The sequence below is a fragment of the Micropterus dolomieu genome, linkage group LG13, assembly GCF_021292245.1.
Source record: "Micropterus dolomieu isolate WLL.071019.BEF.003 ecotype Adirondacks linkage group LG13, ASM2129224v1, whole genome shotgun sequence".
NCBI classification, from domain to species: Eukaryota; Metazoa; Chordata; class Actinopteri; order Centrarchiformes; family Centrarchidae; genus Micropterus; species Micropterus dolomieu.
The window spans coordinates 17,273,662-17,294,884 of NC_060162.1; the positions used below are offsets into that span (position 1 = coordinate 17,273,662).

The 21,223-nt window shown below is 40.8% G+C and overlaps 3 protein-coding genes across 4 annotated transcripts in view; 2 read left to right on the forward strand and 1 right to left on the reverse strand.

Moving 5' to 3' along the window:
• Positions 1 to 6,656, forward strand: part of npdc1a (neural proliferation, differentiation and control, 1a) — a 24,723-nt gene extending 18,067 nt beyond the window's left edge. The window contains exons 3-9 of the mRNA XM_046067832.1: positions 2,742 to 2,849; positions 2,964 to 3,206; positions 3,661 to 3,727; positions 4,927 to 5,017; positions 5,158 to 5,237; positions 5,402 to 5,501; positions 5,591 to 6,656. Coding sequence (XP_045923788.1) covers positions 2,742 to 2,849; positions 2,964 to 3,206; positions 3,661 to 3,727; positions 4,927 to 5,017; positions 5,158 to 5,237; positions 5,402 to 5,501; positions 5,591 to 5,662 — 761 coding nt within the window. The 3' untranslated portion in view covers positions 5,663 to 6,656. The remainder of the gene's footprint in view (positions 1 to 2,741; positions 2,850 to 2,963; positions 3,207 to 3,660; positions 3,728 to 4,926; positions 5,018 to 5,157; positions 5,238 to 5,401; positions 5,502 to 5,590) is intronic.
• A 4,445-nt stretch (positions 6,657 to 11,101) lies between these two features.
• On the forward strand, positions 11,102 to 14,867 carry pou5f3 (POU domain, class 5, transcription factor 3). The gene is made up of 5 exons (XM_046067340.1): positions 11,102 to 12,202; positions 12,389 to 12,500; positions 12,950 to 13,080; positions 13,404 to 13,568; positions 13,652 to 14,867. The coding sequence occupies exons 1-5, from the start codon at positions 11,444 to 11,446 to the stop codon at positions 13,910 to 13,912; spliced, it is 1,428 nt and encodes a 475-aa protein (XP_045923296.1). The 5' UTR covers positions 11,102 to 11,443; the 3' UTR covers positions 13,913 to 14,867.
• A 947-nt stretch (positions 14,868 to 15,814) lies between these two features.
• LOC123982020 (fucosyltransferase 7 (alpha (1,3) fucosyltransferase)) lies at positions 15,815 to 19,093 on the reverse strand. Of its 2 annotated transcripts, none has more exons than XM_046067342.1 (2): positions 19,081 to 19,093; positions 15,815 to 18,739 (listed from the first exon to the last, which is right to left on the reverse strand). In XM_046067342.1, exon 2 carries the CDS (start codon positions 18,719 to 18,721, stop codon positions 17,651 to 17,653), a length of 1,071 nt encoding a protein of 356 aa, XP_045923298.1. In that variant the 5' UTR covers positions 18,722 to 18,739; positions 19,081 to 19,093; the 3' UTR covers positions 15,815 to 17,650. The 2 variants fall into 2 exon arrangements, with proteins under 2 accessions (XP_045923298.1, XP_045923297.1); XM_046067341.1 differs by lacking the exon at positions 19,081 to 19,093 and adding an exon at positions 18,900 to 18,986.
• Between the last annotated feature and the right edge of the window lie 2,130 nt (positions 19,094 to 21,223).

Sequence of the window (21,223 nt, forward strand, 5' to 3'; positions counted from 1 at the left end):
AGCAGCCATGCACGCCCAAGCCATGACATTACCTCCAGCATGCTTCACAGATGAGCTTGTATGCTTCGGATCATAAGCAGTTCCTTTCTTTCTCCACATTTTGGCCTTTCCATCACTTTGGTAGAGATTAATCTTGGTCTCATCAGTCCATAAGATTGTGTTTCAGAACTTTTGCGGCTCATCTCTGTACTTCTTTGCAAATTTCAATCTGGCCTTCCGATTCTTCCTGTGTGATGAGTGGTTTGCATCTTATGGCCTCTATATTTCTGCTCTCTGAGCCTTCTTCTTGGAGGTCGTTGGTGATGTCACTTACTGATGTTTTGGGGGTTTTCTTCACAGCTCTCACGATATTTCTGTCGTCAACTACAGTTGTTTTCCTTGGCTGACCTGTTGGACGTCTGTTGCTCAGTACACCAGTAGTTTCTTTCTTTTTCAGGACATTCCAAATTGTTGTGCTTGCTATGCCCAATGTTTGTCTGATGGCTCTGGTCGATTTTCCTTCTTTTCTCAGCTTGACAATGGCTTGCTTTTCTCCCATAGACAGCTCTCTGGTCTTCATGTTGGTTTATCCTCTTTAACAGGAAATGCAGTCTTTATAGGTTTGAACCAAGGATGAAAACTTAGACTAGTCATGCAGAGCTATTTAATGTTCGGGCAATCAACCTAAAAGGCAACACCTGGGCAGCGAGAAACATCTGTAAGTCACATGTTCCAATAGTTTTGCTCACTTGAAGAATGGGTTGGTTCAAACAAAGGGTGATATGTCCTCATGAGTTGTTTAACACATCTAGATGTGAATACTAGGAAATGAGAGCTGAAATTCTGAACTCTTGTCTCATTCTCCTCTTTTGATCTTAAACCCAAATATCTTCAGTGAACAACAAAAACAAAGGAGTTTGCCTTACCGTTCCAATACTTTGGAGGGGACTGTATGTCTTACATTCTCCATCTATCCACTATCTAATGGTTGAAAATATTGTTTAGATGCAAAACTTTTTATTGGAAATAAAGTGAAAATGTCTGAGAAATCAGTCCTGTTTAGAGTTTCTAAACAAGGACAAGGTGGGCAGGAAGGGAGTGTGTGTGTACCGGTGTGTTTTGGGGGAGGAAGACATGTGAATGGTTTTTAAGTGGGAAAATGGAACGGCACAGGTGTGTGTGTGTGTGTGTGTGTGTGTGTGTGTGTGTGTGTGTGACCCTCAGTCCTTTTCGAGCTGTTTAGTATTTGTTTGTTTGTTGTACCCAACCACCCCCTGGGTGCCTCTCAAGAGGTTATGGGTCATTATCAAGCCAGTGACAAAACTCTCTTACACAAGGAGAGGTGTGCGTGCTTAGCCAGCGTGTGACAAACCACACATATACACACAATTGGCACTTTTTTTAGGTGAATTGTCAATTTCAGCCTTAGTGGGGTTCTCAAGATTTCCCTTTAAATAAATACCGCTTTTTTGAGATTTCTCTGAAATTTAAACCTGTATTACCCCATGCTCCTGGCGAGCACACGGGCATAGTTGGAGCTCTCAACCACCTGCAAAGTACAGATGGCGCATCCCGCCTCTACAGACACCTGCTATGGAGTGCACTAAATGGCCATTAGTGGAGGGGGGTAAGAAAAAAACAAAGCAGGCAGTGAAAATGCTGTCATGTCATAGCATACACATTAGCTCAGCCAGATGGCCAGCCTTCTGGAGTGAAAGTGACACTGTTATCATTAATGTGATGTAGGTGGTTGTGATAATATGTAATACATTTGTTGAGATAGATTTGCCGGCACTGGTCATTTATTTTTGTCGCACGTGTTTTTACATGGATGTTATACAAAACAATTTTACCTGTATTGGCTCCAGATGCTGAATGGATTATATCGTGCTAAATTAGCTTTTTATCCAAGCAACTTTTTTTTTGAGCTTTTTGGATTCTCAACTTTTTTTCTCATAACTTGCTCTCCAGCTTTGAGTGCAAATACCTATAATTTGATGTATTGCAGGGTAACTTTGATCACTTCCATTAGCTGTGAGCTATGGGATCTATTGTGGATGCAGCAACTGAAGCCCAGTGAAGCCAAAGTTTGGCTGATTGCTCCTGCCCCCTGCGGTGGTTCCTCCCCTGGCCACACACACACTATTACCCCTTGTCGCCCCGGAGACTACTGCTGGAATGTGACTGACTGTCTGGCCGTAAGGGCTGTTAACTACAGTTTAGTATTGTCTCCTTTTTTATTTATCAACCCACAAACAAACAGCCCACATGGACACACTCCCTGTCCATCACTTCAGAGGCAACACCCTGAAAAACACATGTGGAGGTTGGGGGACAGGCATGTATACGTACCTAAACCATATGCGTGTGCTCGCTGTCTCTCCCTTACTTACACATTACACACAGTCATGAAGGTGGACAAGCTTCAGTTGCTCCTCTGTTTGAATATTCATATGTTTAATAATAGTAGAGTGTGGCTAAATAGTTGTTGATATGGCAACCTCAGTCATGGATGTTTTGCCCTGGTAACTGTGCCTGTGATACATATGAAGTTACTGTGATTGGTTACTAACTTATATGTATGTTAGGTGTAAGAATGAAGGTGCTTTGTTTATGTTAGAAGCCTCTGGCATTGCTGCGAGCAGCACTTTATACAATCTGGATTTCCTGTTTCGGTTTTTGCTGTTTACAAAGACAATTAAAATCCATTTAATTTTTGACAAATTTAATTAGTGAAACTTTGAATCTTCTCTGTTCTTCAGGCAAAGTGGTGGTCTACCCTGACGTGGATGAAGAAATTGATTACATTCACTCTGTCATCGAAAAACAGGAAGTGATGAAACCACCGAAAACACCATCCAATCATCTTGGTAAGAATACTGAGCGCAATCATAAGACAGAAATGTATTTTCTTCCTGCATGTCCTCTAACTGACAGTAATCTCCATCAGATATTGATTATGACTATGTTGCTGTCTTACTCAGTCTCTCCAGCTGCCATCACCTCCCAGACAGATGATAAAAAAAGCAAGACAGATGCCCCCAAACTGAAACAGAAAAGCCAGAGTCGTCCATCGGGTGAAACTATGCATGCCACCACTGCATCCCCCGGCCCTGTAGCTTCTGCCCTTCCTAATACACCGACCACCCAGCCCAGGGCAACTGGAGTTGAGGGCCGAGCTGGTCCAATAGCTGTGCCAGCACCCAGGAATGACAGCATTTTTGTCAGTGAGTATGATTTTATGTCTGCAACACAGTAACAGTGATGCTAAGAGAGCAGATCCCTCTAGCAACACTCAGAAAGTGAAAATTATTTTTTATTAGATGGTAGGGGAAAAATTCAGGTGCTGATACAAGATGTACCAGAAGGGTGTGAGCAGGTGATTGATATTGTGGGTATATTTTGTCAGCCTCACTTCTTGTTAAACAATTTTATTCTTCATTTACCCCAACAGAATACTACAGAATTCTCATAACACTATGTTCATTGCGTTTGTGTTGGATATAAGTTTACCCAAAATGACCTTAGCAACACTTGATAAGAAAAAAAGCTAAGATATAATTATGTTTAGCACCCATTAGACATGTCTCAGCATCTGACTCCAACTCAATCATTCATTATTTACTCCTTAACTTGCTCTCTTCCTCTTTATTTTCCTCTTTCTTTTAAATCAACCTGCAGTTCTTATTTCGCTGTGTGTGGTTGTGGGCACTGTGGCAGTGATCCTGGCAACTGTGTGTTATGTCAAGTAAGTCTGAACACATTCATAAGTAAAAGCTAAATGTGTGCATGTTTTGGAATTCTCTAAACCAAATTAAATACAATACAAAGACCAATCTTTGTATTAGTGAGTATTAAATGTATTACTCGGAAATAGCAGCCAGCGTGCAGCGGTGCGTTAACAGCGAACAGCTTATGGAGTTAAGCTAAATACTGGGTCTGGAGTTGTTGTTTAAAGTTTTCATCAGTGAGGGATTTTTTACATGGAGCCGAAGTCGGTCTCCTCTTCTCCAAAACAAGCGGAACAGCTTGTAACAGCAAGTAATAAAGCTCATTAAACATCACGTTACTCCGACACACAGGCGGACACAGACGTGAGTCTGGCCTTCCAAACTGTCATAATTTAATTTTTGTGTTGCTTTCTCTGTGCTGGAGTTATTTTAAGAACTTGATGGCTTTATCAAATTTGTTATTGAATTTGTAACGAAATTTATCGTGTGTCTCTTCATTATCCTCCCACACAAAAAGCTGTTTTTAATGGTCACACATAGCCTATAGTTTTTCATTATATTCCAATCAAATCTAATGTTCATTTATAAACTTTGCTCATGGATAGTGGTTACTAAATAATGATGCCTATGCATCACTTTATGCGCAGTATAGGCCTACAGCCTATGTCAGCTGGTTAATTTGCCTAATCTTTGCAGGTCCACCACGGTGGAAACACACACAACAATGGGCTGAAGGAACTTTTTAGTTCCTCGAAAAGAGACTTAAAAGTCCCTGGGTACTTTTGATTGAAACGCGGCTAAACACTTGCCAAACAGTGGATCACCTAACAAATCTGAGCCGTAGAACATTCAAATAAAATAAAAGGGTAAAATTAAGTAAAAACTTTTTTCAGTCCCTTTTCCTCAACAAAATAAATAACTTAATAGAAAAATTAAGTGTTAATTCATTTTTGATTTATTTATTGAACATTTGTTATATTGTTATTGAGGAAAATTATATGGCGAATACAATGCCGCTGCTGGTGGGTCAGTTTCACTTTGTGTTTGCTGTTACTTCACCATTATGATAATTTATACATACTGAATACACTTTGGCTCTTAAAATCAAAGCATATTTGTTGTCAACTGTGAGCTTATGTTAAAGGATGTTATAATGCCAGAGGCAGGAAACAGCCCTCAGTATTGCATGCCCTCAGATTCATGATGCCCTCCACAGGTTGGAGAAAGAATCACGTCTAGCTCAGAAGGTCGACTACCCTGCATTTGGAGGGACAGGCGCACCTGCTGCCGCAACCAGCGGTACCTCTGTAAGCTCACAGCTCTTCCTTCACCTAACTGCTATTTGTTTAAATTTCTCACTTCTTCTTTTGCAATAACCACAAGATGTACTGCACTGTGCCATTTTCATATGTATCATCCACACTTCCTTCTTCTGTTCTGACCCCAGATGGGAGACAAGACTCTGGCCCAAAGTGCCCAAATGTATCACTACCAACATAAAAAACAGCAGATGCTCTCTGTGAGAAGGTAAGTTTTGTTTTTCTACACTCTTTCTTCCACTCCCTCCATTTCCCCTATTTTATATTCTTCCTATCTTTATGCACACTTCAAACTTTCAACCGCAACATCCTTTGACCTTTTTACCTCTTTGCCTCAACTTGGGTGTGGTTTTTTTTTTTTTCCTGCTGCAGTCACAAACCTGAACAGAAAGTCCATGACACTGAGGTCACATCAGATGAGGAAGAAGTGGGAGGAGATTTCACAGTATACGAGTGCCCCGGACTTGCACCGGTTGGTAGACACACACACACACACACTAAACTTATCATTTCTGATTTTGTTTAATGAATGATATCATAATCAGTTTTTCTCCTCAACAGACTGGAGAGATGGAAGTGAAGAACCCTCTGTTTGATGACTCGACTTTACATTATCAGGGGAATCACAAGTGAATGCTAAACACTTTACACACACACACACAGAACCCACTTGATCTTACACTGCATGCATAGAAATGGAGGATCCTGGCAGAAGATGAGGTGATAAAAATGATTGTTTTTTTTCTTGACCCTTTACTATGTCTGCCCTGAGTATGGCTTTTAATACTAAATATGTAAGCTGGGTTTCTCCTTAATTTATTTCTGTCACTGTTTCCTAGCATCCCTGTCCTTTAACATAAGGTTTTCTGAGTCCTCCTGAACATGTCCCTATAGGTGTTTTGTCCTGTTTAAATGTTAAACTGTTAAGTTAAAATTTTGTCCTCCACCTTTATTTTCCTTTATTTCTGCAGCTGTTCACAAAGAATAGCAGACAAGTATACAACACATACACACACATACACAAACATAAGCTGAGAAACAGGTGCCCTCTCTTGTTCTGTCATGCGTAGATAATGGCTAAACCACATTCCTAATGGATAGGAAATAATTAAAATCAGATCTCTGTCACAACTCTGTATAAACTCTTTAACCCAACACAAGGTTTAGCATTGAAAATGTTACCATTGGTGTTGCTTATTTTATTTCTTGCCATATAAGCTGCAAATAAAGATTTTAAAATTATAAAATATAAATTTATATGGAAATGAAGTACTTGATGATGTCTTTTTGCATGGTTTGACTGTACTGTGTTTGAATCATGGCAACGCTTTGATGAAATGTTCTGCCTCCTGTATGTATGCATCCTGTTGTTGGAGGAGGAATGTACAGTAAAAGTGACTTCTGAGCACTTGAATGAAATGTTTGGAGACAGATTATACTGATGGATGTGTAGGTGGTAAATATCACTATCTTGTATTGTCCCTCTTTCCTCTCTGTCCTCTTGTTGATCCCAAGTTAAACTCGTGCTGCAGAATGTACATACAAAGAGTGAAAGTGTTCACTTTTTATATATATTTGTACATGCAGACCAAGGATTGGAATTAAAACTTTTTACCACATGTGAAAATAACTTTGTTTAACCTTTTGTGCTGGTCATGGTATACATTTAAAGCTTTGATTGACAGGAAATGATTGTGCGAGATGCAACAAAGGTCTCAACGTTGTGTATCGCTGTTCATGGACAGTGTCTTAACCATTCATTCTGATTAAAAACATCAAGTTAAGATAAAACAAGAATACAACAAAGAGAAATAAACCTAGTAAGAAGTGTTATGTGTGATAAATGCAACAGAAATACATCAGCAAAGTGATACTGTGTGGAATAAGATGGTTTTTCCTACCTTAAAGGGGAAATTAAAGGAAGGCCTTATCTTAAAGAAACTGAACAAAGATTCTTTTTTCACTAAATAAAGTAATTGCATTTAAACACACATTTGGTCTGGCTGAATCAGCAAACTGCGGTGCTACAAGCATTTCCTCTGACACATACGCCTTTTACCTTTCAGTGTGTTGGTAACTTTCTGTCTGGTTTTTGGTGATCCTGTTTGACCTTGTTTTACCTTCACAAATGACTATACTCAAAGTGCGTGGGTGTGTGTGTGTGTTGGGGGTAGGGGGCAGAGAGAAAGCTTGCATGTACTCCATGCGGGTTTTGTGTATGTGGTTGTATGTCCGTGTGTGTTGGGGAGGGGATGAGTCATTCTCCTGTCCCCATTGAGCCACCTACCAAGGGCCGTTAAAAGCCCATTGTGCCGGTGGACAGTGCAAAGAAGGCTGCCATTGGCCCTCGGATAAAAACCTGGGTGGGTGGAGGGTCTGTGAGGGTGGGTATCAAAGGCAGGGCCGTTAGGAAGAAAATCAAAAAGCCATCAGACTTGTTTGTGGGAGACGATTGTGCTGCTCAACAGGAGCGGCTGTATTTACATTCCAATGTTATTACTTTATCAAATAATTAACTTTTAAAAGTAGTGATTGAGACTTATCCGCATAATGTTCATTGATTGTATTTTTTTGCTTTAAAAACATTACAAGTAAGCAGTAAAATGACCTTTTTGTTGTGCTTTAGGGGAGACTGGGCTGGATTAGGGTGTCATTATTCACAAAATTCTTTAAATTTTAATTTCTAACAATCTCGTGAAGAAGACAGCTGTCTTTAGGGGACTTAAAATAAATAGAACTTCTCGTAAGTGTTAATTAAGTAAACCGCCAAATGAAACTGACTCCCTCTCCTCTTGAGGTGAGAAGTGCAGTTATACATAAATGTGTCATTTTTTTTTACTCAGTCTGATGTCACACACACACACACAGTGGTGCTTTCATTTGGATGTACATAGCCTACAGTGACAGTGAGAATTTAAATAAGAAAAAATATAGCTGCAAGCGGCAATGATCGGGATCCAAGCAAGCTGTGAAAAATGCAACATTTGACATTTTCAGAGGAGAAGAATAGATGCAGATGATTTAAGAATTTAGTCTTTGAGATAACCCAATGTCAGCAAGTCTGACTTGGTCACCTGGGGATTTGAAGCCTGGAACTTCAGATCGCTGGAGTAGATGACTTACTGACTGAACTACTAGTGAGAGGTTGTTTCGACACACTTTCTCACAAGTTCAGGTTGTGACATCACATGTGCCACACCTGGAAAACTTTGTCAGTTTAAAGTTAAAGCGCTTACAACAGTCAAAATGCTGGTGAGAAAATTCTGAAAAAATATCACACATCATTGTGGTTTTGGGTGTTGTTTATTATTTTGGTGGCATTTGATCCAACACTGAGAAACCAAGAAAATGTGGTGCATACTGTACAAGTTATACTGAATATCACTGCAGACTCAGAGTTTGAGCAATCATTACCAAATTTTATGCATCAACTGAGTAGTGACTTAAGATTGTACAAACCAAATTTTATGAATGGCATTTTTTTTGCCTGAGTAGTGGGTAGAATTTGCAACCCATCTGCCAATTTTGGTGAGATTTCATGCAGCAGTGTTTGCTGTCCGAACACTTTTAGCGGAAAGAAAGAAAGAAAGAGAAGAAAAACAATAGCTCCAGCAGCTTCGCTAGTTGGATCCCTAATGAAGAAGAACAATCATTTTACAGATAAATGGATGATACTGACTGCTACTTGTTTTGGTTATACTCCTCAAGGTAGAAATATTTTTTCCTTCACTTGTGCGACTGGTTGAAGGGTGCAACACATTAACACTGAGGCCGTATTTCTCCCTTTCTCTGTTTGACTCGACATGCCCTGTGAGCAGCAGATCTCTGGGTGTCTTGAAGAGGCCACTTAAAAAGAACTAAAGACAAGATCTGAGACATCTGGGGGGTTTCAACCAAATCCCCAGATACTCCCCTCATACATCTCCTCCTCACTGTACCAAGCTATTCAACACTGACAACCCCCCCTCACCCCCTTTGGACACCCTGAGAGCTCTGTGCTCTGCTGTCCCTTTCTCACTGAAGTCCTGCCTGAAGTCTACCATCTCGCTTGCTGTCTGTCTTTTGCATGACAATTATTCTCCCAAGTCCATGGCCCATGCAGGACAATGCTTGTATAGTTGGGGTTTGATGTCTTTTAAGCTATTGACCAGGCTCTTGTGGTCTCCCCATAGTTCTCTGGTCCTGCACCTACATGGCTTCATATCTGGGAGTGCAGATAAGGTGCTGATCCCCTGGTTAAGTGTAAGCAGAGTTTCCAGGTTAAGAAGAAGAAAGTATGTCTCTATTCAGCAACTGCTGTTTGCACACTGTGACAACAAGCCCCCAAGTAGGCCATGAGATAAGTTTTAGGTGTAACAAAAAATCTTCTAGAATTCTTTATCACATTTTTCTGGTGTTTTCCATTCAGTGTTGTCTTTTGAAATAAAATGTTTAGCCTCATCTGATTAATAATTAAATAGCATAAATCTAAAAAAGCAACATCATTATTTAATCAAATTGTTCACCAGTCATGTACAACTTTATTTTGAGGTGATACATGCCACCAAAAAGGATGACTCTGGTGCTCATTGATTTCAAGCTGGATACCAAATATACAAGATATTTTCCAACATTACTTGAGACTGCAGACAAGTCATTGGTCCTCAGACCTGTTTTGGACCTTAAGGCTATAGGCGATTAAACAAGATGCCAAGGTATTGCAGACAAGAGTGAAACTTCAGCATGGTGTTCGTTTCAGAGGACTGGAGGGGGAGGGTGTGGGGCGGAATCAAAGGGTTGAGACTTATTGTTTCAATCTGAAAGGGAGCTAATGGTCGACCATCGCAACTCGGGATCTGAAATCCACGGGGTGCCCCGGGGACAGGTCGTACAATGGCACCCCCTCTCCCTTCCCGCAGTGTGTCTTCCTGCCGCAATCTGCGGCCAATGACTCGCGCTGGGGGAGCGCATCTGTACCAGTGCTCCGGCAATCCAGTCTTTTGTATGGCCACCGATCAAGGGTGAATGGGACAGTTCACCTGAATGCTGTTGCTCATTTTTATAATTTAGATTCAGACTCAGATTTCTCCTAGTTCTATTCTAGCTTGGTTTTGTTTTACTTTTAATCATCTGCAGAAGTCTGCTTTGTCTGATGTAGCATGACCCCTGTTTCCAGTACAATTATGACGATTTAAAAGACCCGAGACAAACATAGCACTCAAACATTCAGCTGGTAGCCTAAAACATAGCTACACATTCAAAATGATGTGTGTTCATGCATGGATCAGCTCTCCCCACTTCACCACAAACAAGCGTCAGTTACAACCGCAACAAGTTTATCTGCCACCATCTTGGGTGTAGGCTACGTCTATCCGAGTGCCACATAAAGGGTATTTCAAGTAGCCATAATAACTTATTTTTCTCTCTGCCATGTATGTGTTGCTCATGGGCTGTCAAAACAATCCTAAAAGCATAGGATATATTAACATGGCCCTTATCTGTTTGTTTCAAATTAAATGTGGCCCGATTAATTAAGTTAATTTGTTTTATCAGGTATTCAGGATTACACTGTCAGTTTGTTTAATTTAATTTAGCCTAAATGTTAGTGATTAAAATGGATTCAGGTCTGATTGAAGCCTCAGTGACATGGCTTTTAATATCAAAGCCATGTCCTTGAAGGGGAATAATTTAAACAAACCGAGCATTATAATTCATGTATGAGGTAAGCAAGTTATAGTGTTACAATATGTATTTACAGGAGCAGTGACCCGTGCCTATTTAGCAATGTAAATATGCTTTTTTAAGGTGATTTAAAACTGTTGAATTATGCTGCAGTCAGCAGAAGATTTAACTGAGTAATGATTTTGCTTTAGCGTAGGCCTAATGACTTTAAATTCACTTAAAAAGCTTAAAACACGGTTGGTTTGAAGCACAAATGGCTCAAAATTTATGTGAAAACACGCCCACTACTTTAGGAAGAATCAAGGTCATTTACAAATTCACATCAGCTGTGCGCAATTGTCTGCGCCAGCCAATGGCCGAAGAGATAGGGCGACCCCCAACACCCGCAGCTGTGATTAGGAAAACCTGTAGAGCGGGGCAGGAGGTGAGCATTTGAGCTTGAAGGTGAGCTGAGCTGCGGTGGTGTTAAAGACAGTGTTTCATGGAGTAGGCGTATTGGTGGTTATGTTACACCAAAACGGCAGTTGCTCAGGAATAGGCCTACGTTTTTACACAGTCCCCCCCCCCTAAAGGACTCTTCTCGGACAGGTGCTGGGTTATTTCTGTAGATCTTCTTCACCTCTCATCACTCTTTGGTTTGTTCTTAAACTTGAAACGGATGAGGACATTGAGCAGTCACCGCTGATTTTTTTTGTGGAAAGACTTTCAACTTTGGACCAGCGCTTGTTAATAAACTCTCACGCAGTCGGGGAGATGTCTGAAAGATCGCAGACCCCGGAGTGCCAAAGCCGACCGTATGACTTCAGCCGGGCAAACCCTTGCACACAAATTTTGGGTCAGGAGAGTTTGGGCAGCGCTGCGTCATTCCAGCTTCCTCACGGCGTCCTGCCAGACCCGAGCCTCTTCTACAACAAAACCGCGTACAACGGCATCACACCGGCATCAGCGCAGAGCTTTTTCCCGTTCCCATCCGTCGCCAGTGACTACAGGGGATCCGACCAACAGGCTGGAGAATTTGGCCAACCCAAGCACTGGTATCCCTTCGCTGCTCCCGAGTACACCGGCCAGGTACCCGGGGTAGCAGCAGCTACACAGCCGTTGAACCTGAGTCCCCCCATAGCCGAGACCCGGGAGCAAATAAAACTACCTGAAATAAAGGCCGAGAAGGACACCGATGATGACTACTCAACTGAGATAAAGGTTCAGCAGTACCCAGCACCGCCAGCCTCCACCGCCATGCCCCATGGAGTCTTCTACTCTCCGGCCTGGAACCCGTCCTTCTGGCCCGGGATCACTCATATCACACCTCCCGGCATCAACAATCAAAATCCCTCAGCATCCTCTGCATCTTCGCCATCTATGTCCCCTTCACCACCAAGCAACGGCCTTCCAGGGAATGCGTTTTTCGGCGTGAATGCACCCCAGGCTGCCACCGGGCCCCAGACGCAGAACCCGGTCCCCTCCACGCGGAGCAGCGGGTCGTCAAGCGGCGGGTGCAGCGACTCCGAGGAGGTAAGAAAAGCCATTGAATCAAGTCTCGAAACCAAATACGCGCTATTTCAGTTTGTGCAAACCAATGCAACTTGTAGGGAACCTGTCCAAGGAATTATTTAAATGCCACCTCGAAACATGCCCACATTCTTAACCTGTTGGCCTTTATATAGCCTAGTGTTTATTTAAAAATGTCTGGTTCCACAGGAGACTCTCTCCACCGAAGAGCTGGAGCAATTTGCGAAGGAGCTGAAACACAAACGAATTACCTTGGGTTTCACCCAAGCTGATGTTGGCCTTGCCCTGGGTAACCTCTATGGTAAGTTAATTTCCCACTTGTTTGTACTAGGTTTTTAAGTTTAGTAAATTAAATGGCTATGATCTGACAGCATTTAAAAACAGTTGCTCAGTGCTCTTGTGTGATCCATGATACCACAAGTAAATCCAAGAAAAGCCCAGAGTCCATCTGTGATGATTCATGATATGTGGACAATATACTATGAACACTAGTCATCCACACCAGACATAGTTTCTGGATTTGTAGTTTGGTGTGAAGATCCGTGCTTAAGAAGTTACCTGAATAAAAGTAGCAACTGATCTGATCCGTGCTTGGCACCTAAACTGCCAGAAGGCATAGAACACGACAAACTCGTGAAATGGTGGTTATAGTTGTAGTTATCGAACGGATCTGTACTTGGATGAATTGTCTCCCCATAATTTTGGCTTTCAATCAACAATCCTGCTATATGATATTTTGTGTGTACGTAGGTAAGATGTTCAGCCAGACGACTATTTGCCGCTTTGAGGCTCTGCAGCTGAGCTTCAAGAACATGTGCAAGCTGAAGCCCCTTCTTCAGAGATGGCTGAATGAGGCAGAGACTTCGGAAAACCCCCAGGATGTAAGTCTGCTACTCTGACATCTGCCAACTAGTTTACAAGACAACAGATTACTGAGATTCATGGGATCCCTTGGTCTTTTCAGGCCTAGCTAACTTCCTGCTGAGCAAACTGAATCAAGACCCTCCACCCATGTTCAGTGTAATATGCCATCTAGTGGCCAAAATTAAGCTGTTTGGTGATCAGAAGAAACCTTGTTTGAACCTTGTATTCCACACGTCTCTCACAAAATGGGACATGCTGTCTGTTTAATATAGAATACATAATCCATAAATAATGCTATTCAACACTGCATGAACTCTTACTACCACATTTGATTCCCCAGATGTACAAGATTGAGCGAGTATTTGTTGACACAAGAAAGAGGAAGAGGAGGACCAGTCTGGAGGGAGCTGTGCGCTCTGCTCTGGAGTCTTACTTTGTTAAATGTCCCAAGCCCAACACTCAGGAGATCACACACATCTCTGATGACCTGGGTCTGGAGAGGGATGTAAGTATGAAATCTAAAATTGGTGCCATTTTGCCTGTTTTTAGTTGGTTACATTTTCAAAAGACTAATGCTGTTCTTGGCAGGTGGTACGCGTTTGGTTCTGCAACCGGAGACAGAAAGGAAAGCGCCTTGCCATGCCACTGGATGAGGATTGCGACGGCCAGTATTACGAGCAGAGTCCTTCCCCATTGAACATGGCGCCCTCCCCCAATCCCAGTCAGTGCTACCCTGCCTCCAGCTACCCTGGTGCCCCTCCTCCCACACTCTACATGCCCCCACTTCATCGACCCGACGTCCTGAAACAAGCCCTGCACCACGGACTGGTTAGTCACCTGACTGGATAAACAAGCTCAGGTAGTCCTTCCCAGAACCACAGACTGCCTTCCCAAAGCCCTCTCTGTCCAACCCCAAATCATGCTGAAGAGGAGCCTCTACACCCAGTGACCAGATCGACCAATCATATTGGTGGATCATGTGATTTAAAAACACTCAAAGTGTGGAGGCTCTTCTGCTGACTGCAGCAGTGAGATGGAAGTGGTGAAACTTCATGAACTGCCACATGCCACATCCTCTTACATGACCCTGCAACTCAACACCAGCAACTGCTTTGACTTCAAGAAAACTTTTAACTAAATGTTGCTGAATGTGCCCCCCACCCCCTTCCCTTTCTTGGATAATGCATAGTAAGTTATTTCAGTGAGATGTGATGCTACAGTATATGGTTCTTTTGTAGAGTGCTAAATCCTGGGTAGGTTTTCTGTGGAACAGATGAGGACGGATCTGGGTTATCAAATTAATTGCAATGTGTGGGTTGCTTCTTAAACAGAATTCATCTTTGACAGTTTGGTCAGTGTTTGTGCAATACTTCTGTCCCATCTGAACAGAGCAACTAAAGTATTTGTCATTTGAAGTGAAAAGCATTCTCGTTCAGAGGCATCCCCCCCCCTATTGATTTTGCACAAAGTTGTTTTGTAATTAATTTTTTTTATACAAATGTCAGTTTGTATACCAAGCCCAGACTTTTGCCCTATGGTGGTTGTCATTGACATCTTTAGCAATATTTTGAGGGAATGTGAAGGATTTGTTACTCACAGGTTTCTTAGCTGTTAATTCTGCTACTTGCACAATGTCAATATATTCTCAATGTCTCAGGTGAATGGTAGTGAGAATTAAGTCCAACTTGACTCAATTATGCTGTCAATGTTGAAGCCACACCAGCCATATTGTATTTCAATACCTCTTTGTTTTCATTGTAATTTTTTTTATTATAAAGTTTATGAAATGCTGAATAACACTTGATACTAAGTGTCGGTGCTCATGGAGTATTTCTCATTTTGGTCTAAGTTTTTATTTTTACTCAATGATTTAAGTTTAAGAAATGAAGCCATTAAATGTAATTTAGTCACTCCTCATGACTTGGAAATCCCTCATAGGTGACCATGATTTAAGACTACACTTGATAAGCTGTCAGGAAAACATTAAAACAATCGAGTAACCCAGTTACTTCAGTGTTAATGGTAAAAATATCTTGATACATGAATAGCTTGACTACCCTAAATATTTACCAACGTGAGAATACAATCATAACTTGGACTGTAACCAGTAGATTTTTAAATGCGGTTAAATTCTAATTTATTGAAATGTTAGCTACACTAAAATGTGTTCAGTCAAGTTGCCCTAAACCTTCAATTTCTCTGCAATCTAGTAACTAAGTAAGTTTTGACAATAAGGACATGAAATCACCAGAAGTCAAAGAACAAACCACACTCCAAAAAGACTACAGTGCTTTTTAAAATTGCATCACATCACCCTGCCTACCATTTGAACATTATGAAAATATAAAAATGCTTACTTTGAGGATATGACTTTTTTCCAATGAGTTTCATTTCAATCAGCATTGACACTACAATTGCAACAGTCCAGAGTTGGAGTAATAATGCATTACATTTATATAGCGCTTTATCATTGAAAGTCAAAGCGCTTTGCAGTGAAGTTGGGGGGGGGGCTCACCTCAACCACCACCAATGTGTAGCACCCACCTGGGTGATGCACGGCAGCCATTTAGCGCCAGAACGCTCACCACACATCAGCGAGAGGGAGGGAAACATTGAGCCATTTACTACGGGGGATGATTAGATGGCCAGATCGAGAAAGACAGATTGAGTAGTCACGTTTCAAGCTTGAGGCATTCTCCCTTTGGTAGAAGAAAAGACCTTTAAACTACTATTTTACTTTTATTGGTCAAATATTTTTTATGTTTTTACATTTTAAGGAGGATAAACTTCTTAAAGCATTGGACATGGAACCAATTGCAGCATTTGTGTTCAGTTCAAACTACTTTTTAAAGTTTTCTGTGATGTAAAGGCCTCCACCACAGTGTTTACACTAAATATTAATGATTGTGCAGTAATTAATAAAAATTACACCAGGGACTGTCACTATTTACAGTAACCTTTGCGACATTGTATGTTGTCAGGTGCTGTTACAGTACATGCGTTTAAGCCTAGAAGTTATTGCACAGTATGGGCCTTGGTGCCCTCAAAGTACACAGTGTTATATGCTGTGGTGAGTTAAATTTAAAAGAATTGTTCAACATTTTGGGCAATGCACTTATTTGCTTTCTTACAGAGAGTTTCCTGTCAGTGTGTGTGCAGCCAGCTGCAGTTTTTTTAATTTATCATGCGGTGGTGTCAATCTTCTCATCTAACTCTAGGCAACAAAACAATATATTTCCTAAATGCCTCATTATTCTTTTAACCCTAGAGAAGTCAGGTGTTTGCTATAAAGTGCTAGGAATTTAACTCACTTGGTCATTGTTTTTAAGGTAGTTATTAGTTAAAGCATCTTATTTGTGAGCATTTACTGTAGGGGCTGGAAGTTTGTGAACCCTTTAGAATTTTTTCTATATTTCTGCATAAATTACCTAAAACACCATCATGCAATTCACACAAGTTTAAAAACTAGATCAAGAGATTTAAGAAATAAGGCAAAAATGTCATACTTGGTCATTTATTCATTAAGAAAAATGATCCAATATTGCATCTGTGAACTTTTGCTTTCAGGATGTGACACCCCTGGGGAGGTATAACTAAAACTAAACATTTCCAGTAACTGACTTGGAAGTCTTTGAATTGGCTATTCCAAAACATTCACTTTATTCTTTAACAATTCTATGGAACGACTTATGTGCTTGCAGATGTCCTGATATTTACCTTTTAAAAATCACTGGTAAAATTCAGAATTCATTGTTCTATTAATGTTGATTTCACCAAACATAACGCTTTTCATTTAAACCACAAAGTTCTACTTTTGGTCTCGTCCACAAAACATTTTCCTAATGGTCTTCTGGCTTGTCCATGTGATCTTGATCAGACTTCTAGCAATGTTCCTTTGGGAGAGGTATGGCTTTCTCCTTGCAACCCTGCCATGCATGCTATTGTCATTTAGTATTCTTCTGACTCGTGAACATTGACATTAACGTGAGAGAGGCCTTTAGTTGCTTAGAAGTAACCATGGGTTCCTTTGTGACCTTGTGGACTATTACACGTCTTGTTCTTAAAATGATAATTGTTGGTCGACCACTCCTAGGGAAGTTAGCAATGGTCTTCAATTTCCTTTATTTGTATACAGTCTGTCTGACTGTGGATTGGTGCAGTCCAAACTCTTTGGAGATGTTTTTGTAACCTCCTCCACAGCACCAACAACTCATTTTCTGAAATTCTGTTCCCTGTTCTTTAAGTAAAACAGAGTGTCTCCTCACATCTGATTGTCATCCCATTGATTGAAAACACTTGACTCTAATCACAACTAACTGCTTATCCTAGAAGTTCACATACTTTTGCCACTCACAGATATGCAATGTTGGACCGTTTTCCTCAATGAATAAATTAAACTTCAGATTTTTCACAGCCCTAACATAAAAACAGAACACACTCTGAAAGAATGTATTACAAATAACATAAGACAAAAAAAGTAAATATATACTGATGCAAAACAGTAGGTCATGTTGTCTGCTAATTTGTCAGAAATGTATCAATATTCGCAAGTTCAGAGAAATTAATGAATTATTCAAATGTGCAAGCTCAAGTATTATTAACCTTGACCCAGGCCTTTAGGTCTGTGTAAACTTTTTGCTGAGGTAAACTGTTGTACTGTGAGCAGATCTTACACAGTCTCTCCCTCCAGTCTGTGTACAGCTTTACCTTCCACTGATGTTTCCAGGTAAAATATTCCCGGTAGCGTTTATCATCCTCTGCAAGCTGTTGTAGAAACTTTCCTAAGTCTTTTATTGATGCAAACTCATCAACATGGATGAAAGAATTTGGTGGAGCCACAGCTTTGTAATCAGGTAATGGCGCTCCCAAGACAACAGGCACTGCCCCACCTTGGTAAGCATTCCTCCACAGCTTCTCTGTGATGTAATCTTTGCTGATTGAGTTTTCAAAAGCCAAATAGAAGTAGCAGTGAGAGATTGTTGGCAAGAGGGCTCTAGAGGAGAGGGGTGTCCTTGTCCAGTGACCATAAACCCTCACAGGAACTGTGGCAATGAGCTCATGGTACACTTGGCTTCTCTTGTGGTGGCTCCTGTAGTTGCTGACCACCCAACAGACCAGAGAGCTCTTATTCAGAGGGGTGTTTTCGACCAAATGTCCTTCAGCCTCCTTTGGTAGCAGTTCACCGTATGGTACAGTGACATCAGCATCCCTCCTGTAAGTTATGGTCATGTTGAATATATTTGCATATTGCTCCAAGTTTCCATTGTAAACAGGGGCCTCCAGGGACATCCAGGCCCACCTCTGGCCTTGCGGCCGTGGAAGGTCAAAGGGCAGCTTTTGTTGGCCCTGCACCAGCTCTCTGCTGTGGAAGACCACCACATCAGCTGAGGGGAACAAGGAGCGCTGGTCCACCAGTCTACAGCGAGGGATGCGGTAGAGGTCCCAGCACACGTCACCCTTCAGGCTGAATGACCTGCCAAAGGGCCAGTACCACAGCAGGATGGTCACATTTCTACTGCTCCTCAAGTTATAGAAGGTGGAGGGATTTACGGCTGTCAGGGCCTGGAATCCTCTTGGCCATGCACTGAGAAGACACAGCGAAAAAACAAAAAAAAGGCAGAGGAGGAGGCCCTTCTTCATTGAGCTGAGTACAGACATTTTAGCGTTGTGGCAAACCTGTCACAAAATGGAATGAAGAAGAAGGGTTATGAAGGAGCAATGAGGTTTTTGGGACTTTACCTTTTGTCTTAAGCAGATGTTAAATGACAAATCACATCTACACCACAAATAACTACATTGCAAATTAAGCTAGTCTGTTTCAGAAATGTGGATGTACTACTGTTAGGCCCCGATCAGACAGAAAGCGTTTTCCAGGCTCGAAAACGCGAGGCGCACAGCAATGCCTTTTTTGGTTGAATTTGAAGAGCAGTGGCTGCGGTTTTTTATATTGCTAGGCAACCACCGAATCCGCTGTCCTGTCAGTCTAAAACACATTTTGTTCACTACATTCTTTTTACCTTTACAGGCAGAAACAAACAGCTGCTGAGCATGACTTTTGTATGAATGTAGTGTGTAAGAAGGAAAGTGTAGTAGTCATAACAATATGACAGTAGTGATTTGTTGCTTTGAGGTGTGGTATGAAAACAAATAATTCCCCCAGTTACTGACAGATTAACTATTTTGTACGAAAGTACATGCCATACAGCCTTTGCTGTATCTGTGTAGAGATCAGACCCGTCTTTCGCAATTGACTAACAGAGTAACTGCAGAAAGAAACACTTGGAAGACAATGGCTAAAACTAGAGCTACTGTACTTTATATTTAGATGCAGTTTATAGACACCAAATGATGATGTATATTTTCTTATAGAAAACCAAAAGACACTCTTTCCCCTGGTGTTACTCAAGAACTTTCTTAAAATAAATGTTGTGTCAGTCATCATCCTAAATTTCTGAATAGGGACAGAGATGATTGTAATGAGGACTCACTGTCGGGTACTCCAACTCAGACACCCAGTATGAAGAGGACTCACCACCAATCACTCAAATCAAAGGCCAGGACTTGTTTCTGCTCAACCACAACTCAAGAGAAACTTGTGGAAGAGTCTTTTTTCTATATGGTAAAAAAAGAAAGAAAAGCATTAGGAGAAAGTCAGAAGTGCTGTAGCAGTAGCCATAAAACATACATCAAGATCCATCTGTTGACATCGCTTCACAATTAGCCTCGTTCATTAAATGTCATCTATTCACCAATTAGATAATCAGATTTCATGCTGTTACTTGACTGAGGACATAAGCAGACAAAATGAAATGCAAAAACATTTCAGTTGATCATTAATATGATGAATTTGCATTTATTTAAATAAAATTCAGTCACACAAAAAATTCCTTTGTGGTTGTGATCATTTTCTCTCTTTTTTAGAAGTTTCTCACATATTGCTACTCAGTATGTGAAAGAGAATATTATGACATTTAAAATCATGAAAATAAGAACAGAAAACAGGGTTATGAAACAGCAGTCTTGAAAGTTCAGGGTTTCACTTTGCGCAAGACAAAGGAAAAGACCCATAACCGAAAATTGCACAAATAAGGAACTAATAAAGATTCACAGAGGATGTGAGGAACACAAAGTATGTGGAGCTGTTGAGAATACTTTAAAACTTTATTTTGCACGTTTGCATGTAAGAGAAAATGAAAAAACAACAAAACACAGATACATATGTATATATTATTTCAACTTTGGTGCAAATAACAATAGAAATGTCATGTGCTAAAATAAACTCTCCATGTTTCTAGTTTCACAGCTGTGGAATTTATAAAGTTTGGGTGGGACTTCAAATTGAGACCATTCTGTAGGTTCCAAAACCACAGGGGATCCACTGTATTGTCTGCAGATATAAACCTTTCAGTCTAAAATCATGAAACTAGCAAGATGTCAATTCTGTTCCAGTTGCTGTCTTTTTCCTTTAAATGAGACCTTAGAAATGATGTTGCTGCTGTTGTTGCATACTGCAGGCTTAGGCTAACATAGCTTTAAACCACAAGCAAAAAAGCTAAACAAATCTTCCATGGGATTGATCAGTAAGTCGTTTGGGTACTCTTAATACAGATTGCCTCTGTCAAGCCACACCATATATATCAATATACGATTTACATACTGTAAATACTGGTCTACAGCATAAAATAAGCACAACCTGATTTCTAAAATACACAAAACCACACTGGGCAAACCAGTAGCAACATACCTCAAACCACATCAGTAACTTCTCCTCTCATAATATAAAAAAAAAACAAAAAAAAAAACTGCTCGATTATAGTTGATTTCATTCCATTTCTTTTGAAACTTAAAAGAACATCGTTTGCTCATTTATTATATAACGAGAAAGGAGTTTCTCTGGAAGACACTGATGTACAGAGACAGTCTTTGTAGAATATCATAACAAGAATAGTTGCCAGCAGAGGTGTGAGATATGATTGAAATTATTCATATTTAAGTGAGCCTCTATAGTTGAGACTCAAGACAAACAGGATGTGGTGAAAGATTTACTGAATGTTGGCAGTGGTTCTGCAGTGGGCAGCACTACCTGCTGTAGAGCATCAGAAAGTAAAAAGATCATACCAACTTACTTTCAAACCTAAATGTATTTTTTCACACAGCACA